The sequence below is a fragment of the Crocodylus siamensis genome, chromosome 12 (assembly GCF_052110815.1).
Source record: "Crocodylus siamensis isolate JL-2025a chromosome 12, ASM5211081v1, whole genome shotgun sequence".
Classification (NCBI taxonomy): Eukaryota; Metazoa; Chordata; order Crocodylia; family Crocodylidae; genus Crocodylus; species Crocodylus siamensis.
In genome coordinates this window covers 42711725-42731438 of record NC_143406.1, presented here as the reverse complement: position 1 = coordinate 42731438, position 19714 = coordinate 42711725, and the positions used below count along the sequence as shown (strand labels likewise).

At 46.0% G+C, this 19714-nt stretch overlaps 1 protein-coding gene across 3 annotated transcripts in view; it reads left to right on the top strand.

Annotated features, from left to right (window-relative positions):
• Positions 1–6846: 6846 nt before the first annotated feature.
• The window catches only part of TTYH3 (tweety family member 3), a 99336-nt gene continuing 86468 nt past the window's right edge, over positions 6847–19714 (top strand). For all 3 annotated transcript variants that reach the window (XR_016438626.1, XM_090023184.1, XM_090023183.1), the window contains exon 1: positions 6847–7111. Coding sequence is in view for 2 of the 3 variants with exons in the window: in XM_090023184.1 (XP_089879310.1) it covers positions 6989–7111 (123 nt within the window). In the remaining variant the exon portion in view is untranslated. The remainder of the gene's footprint in view (positions 7112–19714) is intronic.

Sequence of the window (19714 nt, the reverse complement as noted above, 5' to 3'; positions counted from 1 at the left end):
ACAAGCACTGCAGCCATCTGGCAATCAGGTGGGAATTGGAATCTCAGGGTTCAAGGATTCGTATTTAATCTATCTTTATCATCCTCATCCATGGATGTTTCTGGAGATATGGGAGGAGAGACTACACTGTGTTTGCCCTTCCTCTATTCTTTGATCGCGCTCTTTCTCTCTCTTCTTAATCTGAAAGGTACAAATCTACCCTTTTGCTTTGCTCTTTGGGAAATCGGAAAGCCTTGATGCTACTGTATAAAGATGGAAAACTGGCCAGTTCCAGGGAGCCAAGAGATCATGGCAATATCTGCAGAGAGGAGAACCCAGTGGTCATCCCAAAGTCTCATTGATCAGGCTACTGATGCCTCCTCCACATTTGCTATAGATATGCTACTCCCACCCCCTCCATGACACTGTTGATCTCTGAATCATGATGTCTTAACATTCAAAATGGTCTCCTGTGAGATGGAGAAGGAACAGAGCTATCATGAAAGGTCCGTCATAACTCTTGGTATATGCAGAAAAGGTTTCCAGTGGCGGCTTACCCAAGTCACAGCCCTCTTCAAGGACTGTGAACAATTTAGGAGGTGAGGCTGCACTTCATTAACATACTGATGCTGAAAACCATTTGTTTGGCCCGTAAGCCTTTCCTGTAATGTGAATTGGAAAATGAAAAGTGGGGACTAGTCTAATTAGAATTCAACCATAAGTAAGTCTGGGTTTTAAGGAATCTTTTTACATATGCATAGAAAATCCTAATTAGATTTTAATGAATGGAGGTTGATGATCAATAGGTGCTATAGAGTTTTAGTATTTACACAAGCATAACCCTAACACTGTCGTTATCCAACAGTAATCCTCTCTTGTAAGAGAAACAATTTCAGCAGAGCTTTCTATTTATCTAATGTGGATATTTATCCTGTTCACACAATTGGCTGTGCCTCTCCTCCTTTCAACAGATCTAGTGAATACCAGAGTATAGCAGTCCTGTACTATGAAGCCTTTATTATTTTTTTTTTTACAAAATATACAGGAATATTATGAAGTAATGTCTTAAATAATTAAACAGAAACTACAGCTGACAAAACATGAACAAAGCACAATTTGGGTTGTCTTAGTCTTTTTCATATTTGCTAATTTGCTGAGCTGACAGAACAGCAGTGGCAACGCATATAATTAATTAGTCAAGTTTGTTTGTGATTGTTAATTGCAAAGGAACTAAATGCAGTGCCCAGCTGTGCCCCTAAGGTTTGTGTGTAGATGTCACCCTTTCTCTAGGAAAATGTGTGAAGGCCAGGGACTCAAGTGCCTTTGCAATAGCATTTCCCCATCTTTCTTCTCTGTATGCTGAGCAGCAGAGATAGTGTTGGGGTGTAGACTGTTATCTCAGGATGGAATGGACTTAAATTAACTCAGGCATTGGTTTTTGGGGTTTTTTTACAGGTTAAATCCCAACTCCTGGTATTGTAACTGAAAAATGCATATTGCCTTTCACACTCAGGAGTCCTCTTTGAGGTTTTACAGGGCAGCTAATGCCAGTGTCTCCTCTTAACAGAAAAATGCAGGGGAAGCTAAATGAGTGGAAGCCACAGAGATACCCGGCCCCTACAACGGGCACAGGCTGTTTCAGCTGACGTGATGACTGTGGCATGACACACGAGTAGAGTTTGTGGCAGGATAAAACCAACCACAGCTCAGTTTTGCATAACTAAAAGGTGGCTGCCTTAGCATATGCTAAGGGGAATAGAGTGGGGCTGCAAAAATGCTGCTGAAGCACATTTGTTATCTTGACCTCTCTCTGACTTCCCGTAGCTTAACCCTAGCCTTGAGGAGGCTGGCTTCAGTCACTGCACAACATTATGGTTCTTTTTTTTTTTAATCTGGTTGAAATATTTAATCCCACATGCAAGATCTGAAAAGACAGTGAGTGTGCGGGGGCTGCATAGCATAATAAAATCGGAATAATTCCAACTCAGAGAATAGCAGTATCCAGGGGAGTGCAATTACTCATTACATAAAGGGCTGCTTTAGCAAAACCTGTGAGAATTGCCATGTATGAGCAGTATGACTGCCTGAACTCAGGATGGGGAATCCTATGAAAAAAGAAGTGATTTTACATATAGTAGACATGTTTCTTCAGGGCTGAGGTGGTTCCTCTGTGCTGTTTTGAAGGTTTAAATTGGCCTTCAATCGCTCCAAGCGCCTTCATTTTGAAAAGCTGCTGCTTTTTATTTGCGGTTTTTGTCCAGTGAATTATGAAATATGAGTAAATTCTAATAAGAATATTTGTCAGCAGGATTACTATAGAGAAAAAAAAACATTTGCAGTTTGCTCCAGTTGCTTGTGAAACTCTTTCTTTTCTCTGCAAGGATGAATTACCACATCTTCTATTTCTTAGTACACCATAGCAGTGGGTTCATTTTGGTGAGGATGAAGGAAGTGCCTTTTACATGGAGAAAGCCACTAAAATGTAATCTGTTGGGGCTTGATACCTGACTGGCTTCATCAAAAATCACCGACGTAATATAAAAGAGGCAAAACATCTGAGAGATGAGAGTCCTGCCCCTCTTAAGCAGCATAATGTACTGAAACTCCCCTATCATGGACAAAATGCCTTGCATTAACCACTACGCTGGATTTATCCTTCTTAGGGTGTTGGATAATCTATTGTCCCATATGCCTGTTATTACTTCTGTAAGGTGACTTTAAAGCAGCAGGGCTTTTTTTTGCCTTCAACCAAGCTCTCTCCAAAATGTTTTGGGCTCAGTTCTCTCTCTAACCAATAAATGTAAGTGAGGCATAGTCCCTGTAGTTCCCTGCCCGTGTACCCATTTGAGGTACCCAAGCTGCTATGTTGATACTCTATCATTTCAACTCTTATTTAATAGTTTTCAGCATTTGATTTGTGAAGTGGCTTGAAAGAGTTTGGACTGATTCCATCTGTGCTGTCAAAGGACGTCTCTGTGGTGTTTTGTATGCTCACTGCTGCTACTTCCACACTCTGTTCAGCTTTTTGCTGACAAAGGTACTTGGTCTGAAAGCCCAGTAGATTCATAGATTGATTCATAGATTGTAAGGGGCTGCAAGGGACCTTGTAGATCATCGGGTGCAGCCCCTTGCACTAGGCAGGAAAAGACAACTGGGGTCGAGTGACCCCAGCGAGGGGACCGTCCAGTCTCCTTTTGAAGATTGCCAGGGTAGGTGACTGCACCACTTCTGGAGGGAGTTTATTCCCCAGTCTGGACACCCTGACTGTGAAGGAGTTTTTCCTGAAATTGAGCCTGAAGTGACCTTCCAGGAGTTTGTATCCATTGCTCCTGGTCTTCCCCAGGGGTGACCTGATATTCACCACGCCTTTGATGCACTCCTTTGATGTAGCCTTCTCTTCTGTAGGCTGGAGAGGCCCAGGTCCCTTGGCCTCTCCTCGTACGGCTTGTCTTGCAAGTCCCAGATCTTGCAGGTGGCTCTTCTCTGGACTCTCTCAAGTTTTTCCATGTCCTTGCTGAAGTGCAGTGCCCAGAACTGGACACAGTACTCCAGCTGGGGTCTCACCAGTGTGGAGTACAGTGGGAGTACCAGAAGAGGCAGAAGGTGAAATTGTTTTTTATTTTTATTTTCTATTCATGTGCCTGTTGCAGAAAGAACATCTATAAGACAGACTCTACTCTCAGAATTGCTTTAGGACATAAACTCCCTGCCATTGGTGTCCTGTGCAAAGACATCTCTAGCCCTGAATGAGGTCAGCCAGTTCCTCCCCCCTGGGTTGCCCATTACAGCTTGTTGACCTGACAGTGAAAGATCTTAGATCATGTGAATCAGAACTGTGGGTAATTTCTTCCTTATCCTTGCTGGCACTCAGATTAAATGGAACAAGACCAATACATTTAAAACAAACACACAAAAGGAAAGCACTTTAGCCACAGTTCTGCAATCCTTGCTCAGAAAAATAAAAATGGAGCTTTCCTTACAACAGATCTACAGTCTGTCTTACATCTTTGTAGTCACTTACAATTAGCAGTGCAACTGCGTGCCTAGCCCTGAATCCTCTGATGTGTCTTAGCTCTGCCTGCCAATTATTACGAGAATTCTTTGAAACTGTTTTTGTCTGTAATGTCCATGTGGAAATCTCCTCAATAGAAAGCAATTAAAATCTTTATATTCCAGACCATTAGCACAAACAAACCTATTTGGTCCTTGTATTTCAAATAACCCATTTTAGCCGTTCACTTTCCTTATCCTAAAGTGCATTGGTAAAATGTGAAGCTAAATGGCTTTTGAATAAGATGATAAAATCTCTCCCTCAAAATAAGGCATTCACAATCCATGTTCATTTATTAGCATTTGAAAGATGAAGTAGTGGGTATTATCTTTTTTTGTTTTTTTTTGGTTTTTTGCAAATGGAGAAACTGAGCCATTTAGAGATTATGTGCCTTGACTTAGGTCATAATGGCCCCTAATCCTAAAATTATATAATTAGACTACTGGTTCTCAAACCATGGCCTGTGGAAGGCTTGCCAGTTGTTCCTTTATAAACTGGTGGGTCATGTGGTGCTGACCATTTTATTTTTCCCCAGCTGCCAAATTGCATTAAATGAGACTTAAAACGCATTCCTTTCTGTTTCATACAAGAAGCTGTTCATGTGTGCGCCACTGCAGGGATGTTATGTAATCACAAAGAGTATGGGGTCCATGTGATTAGAAGTGGGAAGTAGGAGGCCTACGAGGTGCTGTCTCAGCTAAAATGTGGTCCATGCAAAGAAGTTGGAGAACTCGCACAGTAATAATAAATCCCAGTGTCCATCTGTGGCCAGAATTGAGTTCTACTGGTATGTTGCTTTGTGACGGAAAGTAGTGAACGTTTTTTACATATTTTAATCTTTGTAGAAAACAATAAAATCTTTGTAACGAGGCCAAGCAGTGAATTTGTGATGTCCATTGTTCTTGCTCACTGGCTGCTTGTTATGCTTCCTGGGTTTTTTGTACTGTTCTGAAGCTACTTAAGAGTATTGACTTGTTCTGCAGTCTATGTCCCTAGGGTTTGACCTCAACTTTTTACTTTTGGGACTGAAAATACTGAAGGGTCTGCATTGTCAGAGAAAATGAAAGGACCCTTCAATTTTATCAGCATATAGCCTTAGGTAAGTCATAAGGTATGAATGGTTGCATAATGCATTCTGTTCTGCCCAGCTCAACAGGCAGTTACTGCTAAAATACTTAGGCATATGTTTAATACATCTATGTACTGATTTATGTAGTGATTGTCACCTGAAACCATAGAGGGTCCGAGCCCACTGAGTTTAATGCATGTCTTTCTATAATGGAGGATGGAAGAGTGGGTATGAAGGGTGAGAATTTACAAAATCAGGGCGCTTCAAGGAAAGTTACCATCGATGCGAGTTTGGTTTGAACCCCTTCTAGGCAAGCAAATCAGAAATGGGGTAATAGGTATTATGGAGGACATGACTTTCTGTTGTCTAAACTAGTGCTGGATTTAGGCATAGGGCCTCACAATATGAGGGGAATCTAAACAAGGGGGAAAAAGGGCATTTCTGTTGTAATATGACAAAAATATACTTCTATATGGCTCCGGTTATTCATACTGAGTTCACAAATTTGTCCAGAAATAATAATTCACCTTAATCCACAAACAGATTTTCATGAAATTATTTTTATCACAGGGGCCTCTTACGATGGACATAGCTTAGGGACTCAGCATGTCATAATCCGGCACTGGTCTAAGCTCATGGTCCAGATTCGGTCTCAGTCTTCTCCACCAGCTATGCTCTTCACAGGCACGGGAACATATTCCTGTTTTGAAGCATACACAGACAGTGGGAGCTGTTTTTTGTTTGTTTGCCTCGGTTTTCTTTGTTGTCGGAGTTGAGGAAGAAATAAAATTTCAGCGTGGGTTTGGGGTATGCGGTGATTATAGCACGGGACACTGGTTGATGTTGCATGGCAGCCCGATTGCTCTCCGTTCTGCCTCGTGTTGTCGTTACCTGATGAAGCGTAGCTAGGTTGTAATGATGCAAGTGGGGGTAGCGTGGGGATGTGAAAAGGGGCTGGTGCTCCCATGACTGGAGTAACATGGACTAATGGGAAACCAATAATGGGGAATAATAGCACAGTCCTGATCAGAATGGCCTGGGCACTTGCGTCCAAGTGGTTTCCATCAGAAAATGATTATTTTTTTAACCCAGACTTTTTCTGGAAATGTACCAGTTTTGACCCATCTTTCTTTGGACCAGGCTGGCAATTCTGGTCCCTACCAGGGCCGAGACACCCACCCACCTCCGGGAGCAACCGCATTCAGGTGGGAGGTGGGTGCCTGAGGTCGAAGATGGGTGCCTGCTTCGACCACTGGGCTCGTCTACTCGAAGTGCCTCTTCCTCCTGTGTCTCTCCCCCTCTCCCCCTTCTTCTCCCCTGCACCGGCGGTGCTCGGCCTCCAGCACCCGAGGCCCAACGAGCGGCGCTGGCTCGGCCCACGCGTGGGCCCAACCCGGCCCGGGGTCGGCCCGCAGGCTTTTCACGAAATCTGTCCTGTTCCCAGCCCAACCCGCGAGTCAGTCCAGAACCATCCGCGGCCCCCCACCCCGCAAACATCCCCCACCGCACCACGGCCTTCAGACATTTCCAAAGCCCGCATGCGCGACTCCACGCACCGCCACCGCAGCGGGGGCGTTCTCCTGGGGACCCCGACACCGCGCCGGACGGGGCTCCCACACCTGCTGTTGGACGGGGGGAGGGGCCCAGAGGCCGCGCAAGCTCATCACACCGCGGGGGGCGGAGCCAGGCGGCGCGCCGCGCCAATGAGCGGGCGGGGCGGGGCCAGGTGGGGGCGCCGCGAACAAAGAGGCTGTGAGGCGGCGGCGGCGGCTGTGTTAGCGGGCCGGGGCCGGGCCATGAAGCCGCCGGGGCGCAGCGGACGCGGCTCCCTTCCTCCCTGCATGGCGGGCGGCGGCGGGCGGCGGTGAAGCGGGGCGCGGGGGCCGGGCATGGCGGGCGTGAGCTACTCGCCGCCCTGGTGGGTGAGCCTGCTGCACCGCCTGCCGCACTTCAGCCTGCGCTGGGAGCCCACGGCCGCCGACTTCCGCCCGGAGGACGCCGAGTACCAGCAGGTGAGACCGGTGCTCCAGGCCTCCCTGGCGAGGAGGAGCCGCTGCGGGCGCCGGCAGCCTCTCCCGCGAGGCCCGAGCCGGGCGGCGGCTTCCTGTTGTCACGCCGATGCTCCCCGGGAGCGGGCAGCGCCGCGGGCTGTCGTGTGGTGGCCGGGACAGGCCCCCGGTGCCCGGAGCAGCATCGCTGCCCACCCGGTTCTTCTGCTTTGTGCGGTCATGATCCCCCCCGTAGTTGACTAGGACTTGTCACCTCGATTCCTCCCCGTAGTTGACCACGGCTTGATTCATCCTCGGCGCTGACGCGGGCTCCTCTTTTCTGTCGTCCCAAACACGAGCAGTCCTTGAGGAACGAAGGGGGAGCAGGAGCCATCGGGGTTTCCTCGGGAGGTGGAGTCTCTCCGCTCGGGCGGTTTTATCCATCTTTGTCAGTGCCGAAGGAGGCAGTTTTTGCATCTAAGCCGCTGGGGTGGCATCTCGCGCCGCGCTGACCGGGGCTGAGAGCAGTGCTAGACATGGCAGGGCAGCGCTTGCATTTGGCTTTGTGATGGAGGCAGAGAGATGTGTACCTTTGTCTCGGGAAGGTTTCGTGCCGGGGGCTGCAGCCTGTGTGCCAGGAGCTTGAACTGGTCGTGAGGCAGCAGCTGCATATTCCCGGATCCTGCCAGGGAAAGATCCCCACTCCCATCGGAGAAGGGGGCTGGGGGAAGACGGTGCTTACCATTTTCTTCAGAACGGATGAATAAACATTGACCTATTTTGTGTTTCTGTTTCCACCGGGAAACTGTTTGCTGACCTGGTGTGGTCCCTTAGCATGGCTGTGTCCTTTGTCTTGTGGGAGACATGTGGTCCTGGTAGCAGGCAGGCTGGCTGATAGCACAGGTTATTTTGTCTCCGGTTGCTCTCATTGCAGTGACAAGCAAGCGTTCATTGCGCTTGAGCAGCGGATAAGTGATGTCCCCTGAAACCTGTGCAGAGCCCATGTGGCTTTCGAGTTGCTTTGCTTGTTCTTTGAAGTCTGAATCTTCCTTGCGTCTTGTGGGACCTAGGGTGACAGCCTGGCCTGTAATACTACGGGCAAAACGAAGCAACTTTAAATGCCACGTGCAAGTGCCGCATCCGGTCCTCTATCCCTTCTCTGGGGGGTGGGGAGGAACTGTTTTGGGCCTATTTGCCTGGAGACAGCTGGGACCATGGTGCACCAAGCCATTAGGGCAGCCTCCTTTTGTCTGAGAGCTTGCTGAGGGGTCCTTATGGCAACAACGTGGCAGGGTCTGAAATGGACTCAGCTGGATCGGGATGCATCATTACGCCCTCTGGCCATGGAAGGCCTCTAAATCAGGATCTATTGGTGGGGCTTTGCTTTTCATCCCCTCCCACCTTCTGTCACTGTGCAGTCGCTTGGCACAGGTTCAAGCAGAGTGACGTGAGAAGAATGCTGCTGGGGGGAGGTATTAATTTTCTCTCTTTAAACTAGCTTAACCCTCTCTTATTGCTTCTACAGCCGAAAGTCCGTGGTCCTGGAAAGCTTCCCAGTAGTCAGCAGATCGTATGCATCCATATAAGAGGGTCAAATGTGTATGATGATGAGGAAAGGAGATAATAATGGGGAGTCTGCTAGGAGGTTAGGATGAAGTAAGAATTTGGTGACCCTCTTCTGGAGCGGGGGGGTTGCATACGTAGCGTCATGGACCACTCTAGAGGGATGTGGCTTTCATGTTCCTGGCTTCCAAGTGTTTGGAAAGGCTGCATCTTCAGAAATGGCTCTTGGATCTCTTCACAGACCACTTCTCCTCCTCCCCCCAAGTGAATCATTGGGATATGGTTTATGTCTTGATAAGGATGGTGTTTCAGCTGTATTCTCATCTGAGTCATATACTGCAGTGTTTTGTGAAGGCTTCTTTACTGTGTAGTGAGTCACAGGCTGGAGTGAAGGCGAGTGTAAAAATGGAACAGAATTTATGGTGTTTCTGACAATGTGGATGGAATACCAAGTCCAAAATAAATACCAAATACCAGCAAAAATATCTAGGTAATGGTCATAGCAACACTCTCAGTTCAACCTTGGATTTGGTTTCCGAGGACTATGAGGATTTTCCTGAGCATCTGCTCTTGTCTTTAAATGAATCTATAGAGCAGTGTGAAGGCTCTCTCTGGCCAGGTGACTTGAGTAGCACAGCACAGTTAGTTGGCAGGGCCCAGAGGGAGCTGGAAGCCTGGAGCAGGCATGTCGGTTACCTGCCAGGAGGACAAGCTGTAATCCCCAGAGACCTCTTAACACAATACAGCTGTTGTCAGTGCAGCCCCTCTTGGTGGGATGGCAGCTGTTGCTGGACATTGGATGTCTGTCTTAGCAACAAAAGGGAAGCTAACATTTAATGGTTTCAAGCTCTTCAGTGTCCAAATGTTTGGTGTTCTATAAGCAAGCCTGTATAGTCACTGGCAAAAATCTGCTTGTGCATCTTAATCTTGCCTTTTTTTGCTGGGATCAAGAGCTTCTGTCCCAGAATCCCTGCAAAATGGCCACGTCCTAACCTCAGACTGCATAAAAATGAACTGTGCTTCACATGTGAATCCAAACTAGCTCAGATCAAAGCTGTCTGGAGGTCCATCCAGCCCCTGTGGCAGGGCTTATCTAAATTAGAGACTGGTTGGCAACAGTGGGATTGGAATCAGTGAGCTGTGGGTAACTGCTGACACCTTAACAAACATGTTCAAAGGAAGCCTACACAATGAGGTTAGACAGCTTGCTGATGATAGTTGGTGCATACTGGCTTCCCACTGCTAAAACTGGTAGAGTTGCACTGCTGCTTGCCATGGTGACAGTTGGGATCTACTGCAGTCCTGCCCACTGGGGAGGACAGTCCCTGCTGTGACTTCACCCAACAGTTCCTGGACACCCCCAAGTCAGTGCTGTTCTCAACTGTGTGAATGATCTGGGCAAATGATCTGCTTAGTCTTGTTTCTTTTGGGTGATGAAGAGCTAGACCTAGGCACTAGAAGTTGACTGGAGCTTCAGTCTAATGTGTTTGCTGGTAGAGGTGGGTGCACGTTTAGCAAGGGAGAGCTTCGGTCAGGTACTCCCTGGTTCCATAAGATCATTTCCCTGCACAACAATTTGTCATCTTTTGGAAGCATTTCCTGGATGGAGAAGCACAGTGGAGATGGAACTGCCAAAGAATTTGGATTGGAGTCATTGTTTTAGAGCATCCCCTACTGTACTGGTATCTCATTTCAGTCCTGGAACCCAAGAGTGTTTCCGTAAATTGGAAACACGTGTATTTGTGGAGTTGGATGACGTGTTCACAGCCACTTGGCTTGAAGTCAGAGAGTAATCTTTGTCTTTAAAAGGGGCGTCTTGAAGTTTCTTCTTTCCAGGAGAAATGGCTCATTTCCAAAACTGGTTCAGCTCTCCTGATGAGGCACTGATTGTCAAACAGCATTGGGGAAACTTCAGGGCTTTGCAATCCATTTTTTTTCCTTTGTTATACAGCTGAAGTTGCTTTTAAAGGTCTAAAACTCGACACCCCTTGGCCTCCCAGTGAACAGCTGTTCTGCCTCTTGTCAGCCAATTGGTATTGTAGCTGGGTCACGGTAACATGTTGTGGAGGGAGAAGGGAAGACACTGTTGGGTACCAGCAGGAAATTTTAACCAGAAATGCAAATTATTTTTAAGAAAAACAATTCAGATACAGTAATGGAGCTTGGAGAAGTCAGTTAAGTTTGCAGCAAGTCCCACCTCAGGATCTGGTACCCTGACAGGAAAAGGTGAGCTTATGCCAGCTTTCTGTCTGCAGATTCCTACTTCCCTGATGCAGGCTACCCTGCTACTTTTCCAAGTAGTCTCCAGAGAGCTGTCCATTTCTGGAAATCCAGACTGTAGATTAGAAGCTAATCGGGAGAGCAGTCACTCATTGCATCATTTTGGCAGATCACCCTGTAGGCATAGGGCTAAATAGGTACTTAGTTGGAGGATGGTAAATGCACAGGCCCATCGCAGCCAGGCAGAGGGTGGGATTACCATTCATTTTAGTGTGGAGGTTGTACAACCATCTTGCAAAGGTTGCTGAGCTCTGGTTTTAGGAGATCTTCATTGAGCATATGCCTGTTTGGAAGATATCATGCTGGGGCTTAGTAGGAATAACAGAACCAGAGCGAAAAGCGTTAGACTAATCAGTTGATGACCAGCCCATGGCATTTTTGCATTGCTGCTTTCAAGCTGCAAAGCTTTGGAGGTGCTGTTGGGCTTTTACAGCCTTGCATCTTCTGGTTTGTGTTAAGTCTTAAACAATAACAGAAAATGGGCAGTTCCTCTACAAATCTCCTAATTCCATTTCTGCCTTGATCTTTGTGCCTTTGGCTGACAAGTTTTGTTGTCCTGATTAGGCACAAGCAGCTATGCAGCCCTAAGTGTGCATGTATTCCTTAAGCAGGCAAGTTGGGGGCTGAAAGACCTGGGTTTTGGGAAGACTCTTACTTATTCACATAAATCTGAAGTGCTTTGAGTTACTGCAGCAAGCAAGCAGCTTTTCAGGAAACTGAATTTGATGCCTGTATAGCGGCTGTTTTGTGTGTGTTTGCAGGTGGGAGAGATGCTGGAAATAGGGTGGGCATTATGGAGGACATTCCAGTTTTCTGCTACTCGGTCCTCTGTCAATATGAAACCGGATGCTTTTATATCCTCTATTTTTCTCTAAGGTGTCCAGTTTCGTATCGACAGAGGACAACCGGACTGCCCTCTATGATGGCCACCCTCGCTGGAAAGTAGTTGTTAAGTTCATGATCGTTATCTATGGACATATTATCTCTTCTAGTTGGTGGTGGCAAGATCCAGAATTTTGCATGTTTCCCTGTTGAGAAAGTGTTGGGGGGGGGGGGGGGGGGGACAAAACCAGGATGTTTCTGACCTCTCGCTCACCACTTCAGTCATTTGGCAACTTTAAATTCTTGTCTGGGATATTAGGTTCAAAACCAGATTTCTGGTGTCAGTGTGGTGCAAATCACCTTCTGAATAGAATTAAATGAAATGTAGTCACTTTTCTGGGTCCCTTCCCCCGCTTTCCTAAATCTTTGGCTGGGCATTGTTTTCTCCTCAATTGCATCTTATGCAACCCTTTTGTTTAAATGTTAATTTTGACCCAATATAAAAAGCATGGTTTCATGCAGATCCTTATATGATTTCTTAAGTAGACTCCTCTGCGTTCTGAGTGAGAGATTCTCCCCCATAGTGATATCCCATTAGGCATGACACTGGAGATTAAGACTGGGAATTCAAGTGCTTTGCTTTTAACTAATCCCTAGATTTGAAATGTGTACTGAGGAGCTGTACACATGATTTAGTTTCTTGCCTCTTTGTCTTGTATCGTGCACAACTTGGGGCATAGATTTCCTTCTGAACTTCCAAAGCAGATTAATCATCTTGGAGTGAGGTAAGGGCAGAGGTACCTGCCTGCTGTGCCTCTGATTTCTTGTTTGTCTTATTCTGAAGGATGGTTCCTTCCTCTTCTGTGTCTGTGCAAAAAGGGAGGCCCTGAATTGGTGTTGTGCCAAGTACGTTACCCCAGCAGGCATGTTGTGATGTAGCTGGCGGAACAGCACTCCTTGTAGCACCGGTGCATCATTCTGCCCCTGGCAATGGATAATCTGAGGCAGTAAGGGAGGGGAAGAGAAGCTAAAGACCTGGGAGTGGTGAACTGAGGAGAGAAGCTAATCATCCTGTTGGCTTTTCTGAGATCTGCTTAAGTCATTTGGTGAAGAAGATTGGTCTTACCACTAATTTCTATGGAGGGGTTGAGAGTCAGCACTTAGACTGCCAGCTCGGGATGCCTGTCAGTTCTTTTGTTCCCGTTGCTCTGCCAGTATTAAATTGAAGTTGTAGTTTCCACTCCTAGTTCTTCAGCCCTTTCCACAATGAAAGCAGTTAAGCTGCTTGCCAAGATAATCAGAAGGAACCAGGTGCCCCTCAATCTGAGTTTTTGGAGCTCCAAAGAAGGCTTGAATGTGTGTGTGTGTGTGTGTGAGCACTTCTTATTCTGGAAATCTCAGGAAGGTGAAGTTTTCCTTTGTCTTGTCTCTGTGTGTTTGGAGGCCTGTCAGCAGGTTGGGCAGGCTGTTTTTTAGCCCTCAACAGCATTGGTGGTGAGGGCTGGTAAAATCCCATTGTATTCATCCATCATTTTGTTTGTGATGGCAGAAAGCAGTTTAAATGGATTGAATGAAAATGGCTTCCCCCATCATCAGCTGGCACGTGCTTGGTATTTGCCATCCTACTAGTTCCTTAGTTTTAACCTTTTTTGTTGGAGGATGATGAATGAAAACAGACTGCAGAAAAGCAAAAATGGGGGTGGGGAAGGAGCCATTGGCTCTTCCCACCTTTAGATACTGTAATGAAACAGCAGCAAACTCTTTTATTTTTTTAAATCTCAAGGGAGAATTGAAATGCATCCCTGTACCACACCATTGACTTTAGTGTTTAATAAATTAAATTCTTCAAAATTCTCAAGAATGACCTGATTTGTCACTGTTCAGTGACCAGAGCTGGTGTCTGATAAGTGCCTGTGGGGTTACTTCTCCCAGGAGGCTGCCAGGCTGCTGATGCTTTGTTATGCTTCTACAGCACAAGCTAAGCTGCGCGAGAGGAGTTAGGACTGAGAATGGTGAGAGCCCCACAAAAACCTGATACATTTTGGAGACAGACTCCTTTCTGAATCATAAAGATTTCATCATTTGATTGACAGCGATGTTCGTTTTGCGACCTTAAAACTAATCTTCCGGTGACTTCTTTTTAGTAGGCTTTTCAGTTGTGACCTGCCCCATGAAGCTGTTGAGATAGATAGCAAGCAAAAGAGTAACAGGGAGTTAGTGCATCTCTTGCTGTTTTCATTTTTTTTATTGGTGGTGTGACTAGGCATTGATGCCTGTGTGTAGTTTATTTTTGTTTTTTCTTTTTCCTTGTCCTTTTGCTGCATAGCTTTCACGTTAGTTTCCCACTACTGGGGGGGAGCACCTCTGACATGATTGGATCTCAATACAGGCTCATCTAGCTGTGGTTTCCCATTGCCTTCTGTCTTGTACTGGACAAATAATGCTAGGGTATCTAACTTTCTGCCCATGACCTTGCAGCTTCTTCACCTCCAGCTCTGTTGGTACAAGTGGTAGAGTAATCTCCAAATTCCAGAGCATGTCTGGAAATGATCTATTACAGATGTGTTCATGCAGTAGGGCCAGGGCTTTGAGGAAGGTGGTAGTGGTTAGCATTGCTAGAAGAGTTAATCCAGAGATGTAGCTTTTATAAGTATTTGGTGCTTGAGTCCCTGTAACCTCTAGTGGAGAGGCTTGCAGCACCCATCATTTAGCTTCATTTTTATCTTGGCATTCCTGCTGGTGACACAGCAGGTTAGCTGGTTTCTGTTTCCTGCATTTCAGGGAATCCCAAGTCACGTGCTCCTTGTGTTTGCAGAGACTCTTGAGCTGTTTCTGCCTAGAATACAGGACAAGAGTTCATGTTCTGAGGACCTGACCTAGTTCCTTTAACTGGGCAAGGCAGGCTTCCTGAAGAAGATAGGCAGTACAAGAGGCTGTGTGCTGTGCTTCAGTCCAACATTGGTGCCAAGTAACCTTGACTGGACAAACTAATTTCTACTCTTGTATATTCAGGTTGTAGCAGTGTTAGTCTAGAGGAAAAAGCAGTCAGGACTCGTAGCAGAGATGAAATCTTTCCTTAAACCAACAAGATTTTTGCAAACCAATTTCTGTGAAATCTATGAAATATGAACTTTCATTTCTACCCAGGAGAACTTTTACAATCTTTTCTCCAATGCCTGATGAGGGGTGTTTGTGTCCAAAAGCTTGCAATTAAAGATTTTTTATTTTTTTGCAAAAATTTTGTTGGTCTACTAAAAGAGCATCCTCTACTATGAGTCCTGACTACTCATCCATAAGCGTTTGGATATGGTGACAGTACACCAAAAATAATGTACATGCATTACAGTGAAGTCATGGGTTTTTCTTTTTTTTAATACCTGGTTGGGGCTTTTGTGTATTGCTGACACTGATGCAAATATGATGTGAGTAATAACGAACCAGCCAAGTTGGAGCCTCTAGCTTGTTTTATTTTTCTGAGAAGTTTGATTTTTGAACATGCTAGTGAAAAAGTTTTAAGTTTCTTAGTAATAGAAGTGCCTTCTCAGTGAGCTGAGCACAGAATTCAGTAATGGATTCTGTGGATTGATGAGACCAGACGTGGGTGTAATTATAAGTTCGATCAGATCTGACTGTTAAAAGAGCTTTTAACTGGAGCTGAAGAGCAGCAGCAGTTTGGGGATCTGGTTAGGGACTAAGATGCAGGTTTCCCAAGCTGGTAAGGTTGGGGGAGGACACTTCAGGCTTATGTGGGACTCTCAAAGGATCCTTGAGACACCAACACTAGGCATGAAGGACTTGATTTCATACTGATTTGACTAAATCATGCTTAGCAGTATAAGTCTCTAATATAAGCCTCCTTATCCCACAGTCTGGGCTTGGATATTTAATTCAGTCAACACTTGAAATGTTTTAACATGGTGGATCAGTATCTGTGCATATCTTTGCATTGTCTATGGTATGTTCTTTTCAGCCTGCAGAATGCTGCTGCTCATATATGCTGCCTGGTTTTGAACAAACCTTCTATTGAAAGCTGAAGCTTAAACTTCAAAAGAACATGCAAAATCCAAAGGGAAAAATTTGGCTACTCTTGACTGGTTAAATGTACCCTTACAGTAGAGATTCAGCTATGCACTTGCTTGGTGGTGTGTACAATGCAGTATTTGTTCAGACAAGGCCAAAGTGGGGGGTGGGTGTATGTGCGTGTGACTGAAAGAACTACCATCAGTGACAGCAATAATGCCAAACCAACAGACGGGCAATGGCACTACTAAATAGTAGTGCCCATCACCATCTGCCTTGGGCTTGTTTCTAGTGTCTATTAAATGAATGACAACTCCTCTCTCCTCTTCCTTTCTGGATGCCTCACAAGTATGCTGTATCTGGGGGCTGATTTCACTAGCTGGGTGCAATAAGTACCCAGCTGTATGTGTATACATGGATGAGTAAGCTTGTGAATGCCACTGTTGCTTGAAGCTTTATTTTGAACGACCCATGACCTGTGAATTGGGGGATGCTGCCTGCAAAACCTTCCAGTGTTGTCCATAGTCCCAGGAAACTAGAAAGTTAATTCTGAGGCTCACAGGGAGAGAAGAGCATGACAGGGACTGCAGTGAGTTATTTGCTCAGTATATTGCTTATGAGCCAGTAAGGCTGGGGACCACCACTCTGGCTTCTTCCTATTTGGTTGTAAGTACTTTTCCCTACCCCAGCTTTCTTAGCACGTTATTACGTGATGTTGGTAGGCACAAGTTGGTTCGATGTCAGTGCTCTGATATGGCATCCTGGAGGGGGTTGCTGTGTAGAAGAGCAGTTATTTCCAGTACAGAGGGGCTGATAATGCTTGTGTCCAGGTCTGGGTGGAGACAACCTTGAGCACAGTCTGGAGTAATAGCTGTATTGGTATCAGATGTTATCAGTGTAAACTAAGGATGCATCTGCATGTTCCTCTGATGCAAGTGTAGCAAAGTGGTCTTCCCTTTCTAACCTAGACCGAGACCTGGCTAAGCCATTGTAAGAGGAACTTTGTTTCATTCAGGGTGAAACTTGCAACCACTCTGCTGTGCTCATTGCCACAGGCAAATACAGGCATAATCTTTGTGTCTTAACGCCTCCTGCCACTGAGCAGCAACTCAGCCTCCCCTTTTTAAAGCAGTTATGTCTGTTCACAGCCCTTGTTATTAAGGCATTTATACCAAATTTGTACTTCTGGAATCTCTACAGGTCTCAATCAGTCCTGCGTTGCTTTCCTCATTTCCTCTAAACTTGCTGCCTTTGTTTGAAAATGGCCCACTCTTATCTTGCTGCTTTGAGGGTGTGCTTTGCTCCTACAGGCAGATGCAGTAAGAATGGGGTGGGAGACTGCCTGTCTGCCCCCCCACGCATTACAGTACTCCAGGCAGGAAATGCTGAGAGAAGCGAGAGTAATGGAGTCCGTGAAACTCAAGCTGTGCTTCAGTGGAAATCTGTTTTCGATTTCTGCCTGGTCTCTGGAAGCCTCAGACTGAACTGTAATTGTTCAAGTTGGATGGGGGGTGGGAGATCACATGAATGAAAGCAGCAGAGTCAGCTTTCTAGAGAGCCTCTTACACAGGGTCTGGCTACTTCTGCTGCTCTATATTCAAAGGCTGGTGTGTGTTTTGTCACAGTTTCAGAAAGCGTCTTTGTATTCAGCTGTCTAAAAGGTGTTGGCATTTCCCTGCTGGGCTTGATCCAGCTGTTGGGGGTCTGAGTGCTGGTGCCTATGGCATGTCAGATCAGGATGCCATGGGGGAGCGTGGCTGTGTCACTGCTCTTGGAATCTCTTCTCTTGATCATTTTCCAGCTGCATCCTTTGTGCATGCCAGTGATGCTGATGGGCAAGAATTACAAGGACTCAGTGAGGACTCCTTTAGGGAAATGGTGCTTTGCTCCTTCACTAGTGGCAGTGGGGTAGGGGGAGGATATTTCTGAAATGTGTACAGTTGAAAGTACTTGTGGTTGGGTCGCAGAGGGCAGTCTGTTCCTGCAGGTCTGATGCAGTGTGACTCTCTAATTTTTGTATTGGGTGCAATAGGCTTTTAATCAACTTTCCTTTTTAATACAGATGTTGCACTTTCTGTGTTTTGAAGATCAGAGCAGAGGCTGAGGGTGCTTTGTGGCTGACAGGTGACACCTACTCTTCTGCCATAGCTAGATCCTGAGAGAGGAAGAAGAAAGGGTGGAGCTCTTTCACGTCTCCCCTGGGCTATACAGTCTGAGAGCCCTGAAGTTTAAAAACGTTAGCAACTGTGACCTTTTATTACAGGTTTCTCTGACTTAGTCTGCATAAAAAGGCCATTTTTATAATTACTTGGGGGTTGAGGAGGGGCTGCCTGGACTCTTAACCCAGTGGCTCTCAACCTTTTTGTTTTGTTTTGTTTTGTTTTTTTGTTTTTGTTTTTGTTTTCATTTGCAGACCCATACAAGACTTTGAATGGAGGTGCAGACTCCTTTGAATTGGAAGTGTGGGTATTCACATAGTTTTGACTGATCATAATCATCTTTTGCTGACCCCTTGGACATTTATAGAGGTCCACAAACCAGAGGTTGAAAACCACTGTCCTAACCTTTTGCTTTCTGATAAGAGTGCATGTGGTAGCTACTTTGGATTCTTTTCCTTCCAGAGGGTGCATGGCCAAGGGGAGCTGGATTCAGTTATTGGAATATTTCTATTCATCTGGGGAGAAGGAGAAATGGTAGTTGCTTTTAGCTGTGAACCTGAGGAGGGTGCATGAGGCATTCCCAGGCACTGCTGACAGTGCCTGGTCTCCTGAGTTCTTCTCGCACAGTACAGATGTGCTAATTAAAAACAGAAGGCAGAGTATAAGGAGATGCTGGAAAGGATGCACAACATTTTTCCCCACACAGTAAGTATAGCTGCAAAAGGAAAAAAAAATACTATGTTATTCTAGAAGGACCTCAGGGATTATAGGGAGGAAAAATATATTTTGAAGGAGCCAGGGATGTTACGTTAAAGCATTACTGCTTGCTGTTGGGATCTGTTTGTACAGTAGAAATAAACCATATTGCACAAGGTGCATGGCTACAAAGGTAAAACCTTTTGGTTTGGTTTGTGTGGGGTTTTTTTTTCCCCCCAGAGTGCTTTTTGACTTGCCTTTTAAGGATTTCACTGCATGTGTGGTGGCTAACAGTGTTGACCAAATGGACTCAAACTGATTAAATGAATGAAAAATCTGGGTGCTATAATTCTAAAGAGATGGTATGATCACCTTTTATCCAGTGAACTGGAGGCCATAGAAGGGGAAAGCCACTGCCAGTAGAGTTTGTGGTGGGCGTGTGAGGGGGGCTGGGATCTTGAGTGAGATCAGTCTCTCACTGCAGGCATCAGTATTTTTAGATGATCGCCATAGGGAATCCTTTCCCCCCCCCTCTGATTTATAAGCTTTTTCAGCTGGACCTGCTGCAGGTTAAAAGAAAAGTTGCTTCAAACATAGGCTCTTCAAGAAGCATTTTAAACCCTTTAAAGCTGTGGATAAGCTAAAGGCTGCAAATCTCTAAAGGTTGCTGTGCTCTTCTGGAGGCTGGTTATGTGGGCATGGGTTTTCCCAGGACACGCTCCCTGTGTGTGCATCTTGGCATGCGGCTTTGAGCTGCATGGTGCTGGGAGGGGTCTACTGGGGTGTAAGTAACAGCATTGGACACTTCCCATGGCTCTGCTGCTTTTTTGTTTCCTGCCAGACTTGACCGCCCTCAGGGCATATGGGAAGTGGCGGCGGACACGGTGGGCTATAGGTTGTTTCACAGCAGAGGATGTAGGGGTGCATGTTGTGGGGGAACATGCACCCCACACTCCTTGCTCATTTGAATATCCTGTCTCTCCCTCCACAACGTGCCTGCCACCAGCATAAAATTCTTCCCCAGAAAAGTATGTGCCACATTGACAAGAGTCAGCATGTTGTTTCCTTGCCTTTTTACTCTTTTCTG